This window comes from Brassica oleracea, chromosome C3 (assembly GCF_000695525.1).
Source record: "Brassica oleracea var. oleracea cultivar TO1000 chromosome C3, BOL, whole genome shotgun sequence".
In the NCBI taxonomy this organism is placed as follows: Eukaryota; Viridiplantae; Streptophyta; class Magnoliopsida; order Brassicales; family Brassicaceae; genus Brassica; species Brassica oleracea.
Window position 1 is genome coordinate 19,734,628 of NC_027750.1, and position 3,294 is coordinate 19,737,921.

Below are 3,294 nucleotides of genomic sequence, written 5' to 3' on the forward strand. Positions count from 1 at the left end.
TTCTAATGGAACCTTTTTTTTAGAGAAAGACAGATCATAGATCGATAATATACAAAACAACCTTCCAGATAGTAAAAGTAGCGGTCGGTGTGGTTTGTGAATATAAATAGAGTCAGAATTTTCGTGAATATACTTTTTTGCTATTTTAATAGAACTTTCCTCTTTTCTCTTTCTAGTTTCTACATCCACATGGAAGAGCAATGTATTGAATTTTAAAACAATCCATTTTGGGTGGTGGAGTGGATATTCGGATAAGTTTAAAGTCTGCATAATAATTTGATCTACCACAACTTATTCACATAAACAAAATTTCTGTTCATTCAATGGGTTCACTTACATATACCCTCTGTTTTAAATTTAATTGATGTTTTTAAATTTTCATACATATTAAAACAAAAAAAAAATTAATTATAATACATCATTTTTATAATGAACAAATTTCAATAATTTTAAATCAACAATAATTCGATAAATTCAATTATTTTATTAAAATTTACAATTTATCATTATTAATGAATAAAATATAAAAGATTGTAAACTTTTATTTTCTGAAATATTTTTCAGTCTATAAAACAGAAAACGTATAATAAAAATATGATAAAGTCGAGAAATAGCAGAATTAAACATAATGTTAATAATTTCTACTGAAAAGGACAAAACAAATACTTAGGATACTCTGAATCACAACCGAAAGAACTATTCACAAAACAATATTTTTTAACCTTACAAAATCCGCAAATAATTGTTATATATTCACATGATCAGTAAATATAATAAACATTTTATAAGGAGCTTCACTGATAATAAACTGAAGCAAATGCAAAAACACTCTAGTGCTTGTCTTCACATGTCTGCACAAATTAGCGGCTAATCCTTTTCTTTCTTGTTATCTTTCTTCTTCATTTAAACAAAACCATAGAGATCCTGGACAAATCTGATTCACGGTTAATCTTCCTCCTTCCAACTGGTGCATTAGGAGGCTCCATTGCCTCATCTTGATCACTCAAACTCGAATCTTGCTCGAGGATCGATGTTGGGTCTCGAAAAGGCAAAGTCTTTCTTGGTGTGCTATAATCAAAATGTGACTTCTTTGCTTCGAATACCTAAATAAATTCACCAACAAAGGAAGAAGAAAATTATTAGTTATTACTTAATTGGAAAGATTATGGTTTTTAAATTCAGAAGAAAAAAGAAGAAAACTTACAGCATTTCTAATTGTTTTAGAGACACGTTTGAGTCTCTCTAGGTCATCGTGATCAACATGACAAAGGACCCGAATCTGAGAAACTAATTTAATGTCAGAATCAAAATCAAAATTATACAGAGAAATGAGATTTTTAAAATTAAACATACCAAAATATCTTGATGCAGAGACTCGAGAACAGAACTATTGGGTTCTGTCTTAGATCTCTTCAAAGGAATCTTCACCGGCGGCGAATCAAGTTTATCGGAATTCCAAACGGTTTCATGGTTCGATTTCGAAAACAGAATTCTTTTGCTCCTCAAACCTCGAGTGAACCTCACAAACCCTAACCTTACCACTTCTTCATCCCTTCCGTGAAGCTTACCGTGACTGAAACTAATCTCAAATTCTCCGTTTGGCAACGCCATAACTCGCAAAATATAAGATAGATTAAAGAGTTAAAAATAGAAAAATTAAAAGATTGAGTGAATCTTCTGAGGATCAAAGATTGAAAATATGAAATTTTGAATTTAGAGAAAGAAATGGAAAAAAAGATTAAGGAAGAAAATAGCTCTTTCGATGAGCTTTTATATTTTTCAGTTAACGCGTTAGTCACTAAATAAAAATATTAAATTGTGGCACGTGGCATGTTATTATTGGTTTGCTGTGTTAGTGGTGGTCGGTCCTTTTCGGCTGGCTTGTAATAACTGGTTTTTCTACACCGTTTTCTTTACACGGTGTTAGATGGAGAGAAGCGTTCGGGTGAGGTAAGACTCACTGATTAATCAGTGTACCTTTATGGTTATCGTCTGACACGTGTACTTTAAAACTTAGCGATGAAGGTTGACTTGTGTCCTTTGGATTCTGCTGAAATGGAGGCTGACGGCGATCGATCTGATTCTCCACGTAGGAATATAAGTATTTTAATGTTGTTTGAATGAAATTACGAAAAGTTCGATGCTTTGTGGGTAAGATTTCCATTTAAAATTGGAGAATAACAGTTGTCATTAAAATTTAGGGATTATATAAAGTGCTTAAGCACAAAAAGGAATAGTAAAAGATCTACCATGTGGTTAATGTTATGAATTGTGGTCATCAGTCGATTTGTGTTTTCTTATGTGTGTGATAGTGATCTGTGATATGATATATAATTACTAGGGGCGGACAAAAAAACAGAACCGAACCGAATCAAACCGAATCAACCGAACCGAAACCGATTCAAACCGAACCAAAGTCTATTTCAAACTATTCGGTTGAATATTTCCCAAACCCGAATGGTTCGGTTTTAAACCGAACCGAGAAACCGATGTGTTTTTGTAATTATTTAAATTAAAAATATTAGTAATACCAATATACTAAAATTTTAATATCATGCCACATATTTTCCATTTTTCATTTATTAACATATATTCTTCTAACCGACTATAAAATCATTAAAATATTTGATTTAAAAAAATAGAAAAGTTTGTATCTTTATATTCTTATATATGTAAACATCATATTTTTATTTATTAAAGTATTTTTATATTTTTATATATGTTAGGTTTAAAACATGGATGTTAAATCTATGTGTTTTTGTAATTATTTAAATTAGTAATACCAATATACTAAAATTTTAATATCATGCCACGTATTTTCCATTTTTCATTTATTAACATATATTCTTCTAACCGACTATAAAATCATTAAAATATTTGATTTAAAAAAATAGAAAAGTTTGTATCTTTATATTCTTATATATGTAAACATCATATTTTTATTTATTAAAGTATTTTTATATTCTTATATATGTTAGGTTTAAAACATGGATGTTAAATCTAAACCTAAAAACAAAAGTTTTTCTCCACAACGTCACATGGAAGATGATTTGTGTTTTCTTATGTGGAGGGGGGGGGGGATAGTGATCTGTGATATGATATATAATTACTAGGGGTGGGCAAAAAAACCGAACCGAACCGAGTCAAACCGAATCAACCGAACCGAAACCGATTCAAACCGAACCAAAGTTTATTTCAAACCATTCGGTTGAATATTTCCCAAACCCGAATGGTTCGGTTTTAAACCAAACCGAGAAACCGATGTGTTTTTGTAATTATTTAAATTAAAAATAT

General features: G+C 30.3%; 1 protein-coding gene across 1 annotated transcript; it reads right to left on the bottom strand.

The window, feature by feature from the left end:
* Positions 1-619: 619 nt before the first annotated feature.
* Positions 620-1,742, bottom strand: LOC106331798 (F-box protein At4g05010-like). Its single transcript, XM_013770211.1, has 3 exons — positions 1,354-1,742; positions 1,205-1,279; positions 620-1,103 (listed from the first exon to the last, which is right to left on the bottom strand). The coding sequence occupies exons 1-3, from the start codon at positions 1,609-1,611 to the stop codon at positions 900-902; spliced, it is 537 nt and encodes a 178-aa protein (XP_013625665.1). The 5' UTR covers positions 1,612-1,742; the 3' UTR covers positions 620-899.
* Positions 1,743-3,294: the final 1,552 nt, after the last annotated feature.

Bases quoted from the DNA above. Each gene is read 5' to 3' on its own strand.
- LOC106331798 (XM_013770211.1), bottom strand. From the start codon at position 1,611: ATGGCGTTGCCAAACGGAGAATTTGAGATTAGTTTCAGTCACGGTAAG. The intron at 1,280-1,353 runs GTATGTTTAATT...TTAGTTTCTCAG, and splicing joins CTCTGCATCAAGATATTTTG to ATTCGGGTCCTTTGTCATGT. The intron at 1,104-1,204 runs GTAAGTTTTCTT...GAATTTATTTAG, and splicing joins CTAAAACAATTAGAAATGCT to GTATTCGAAGCAAAGAAGTC.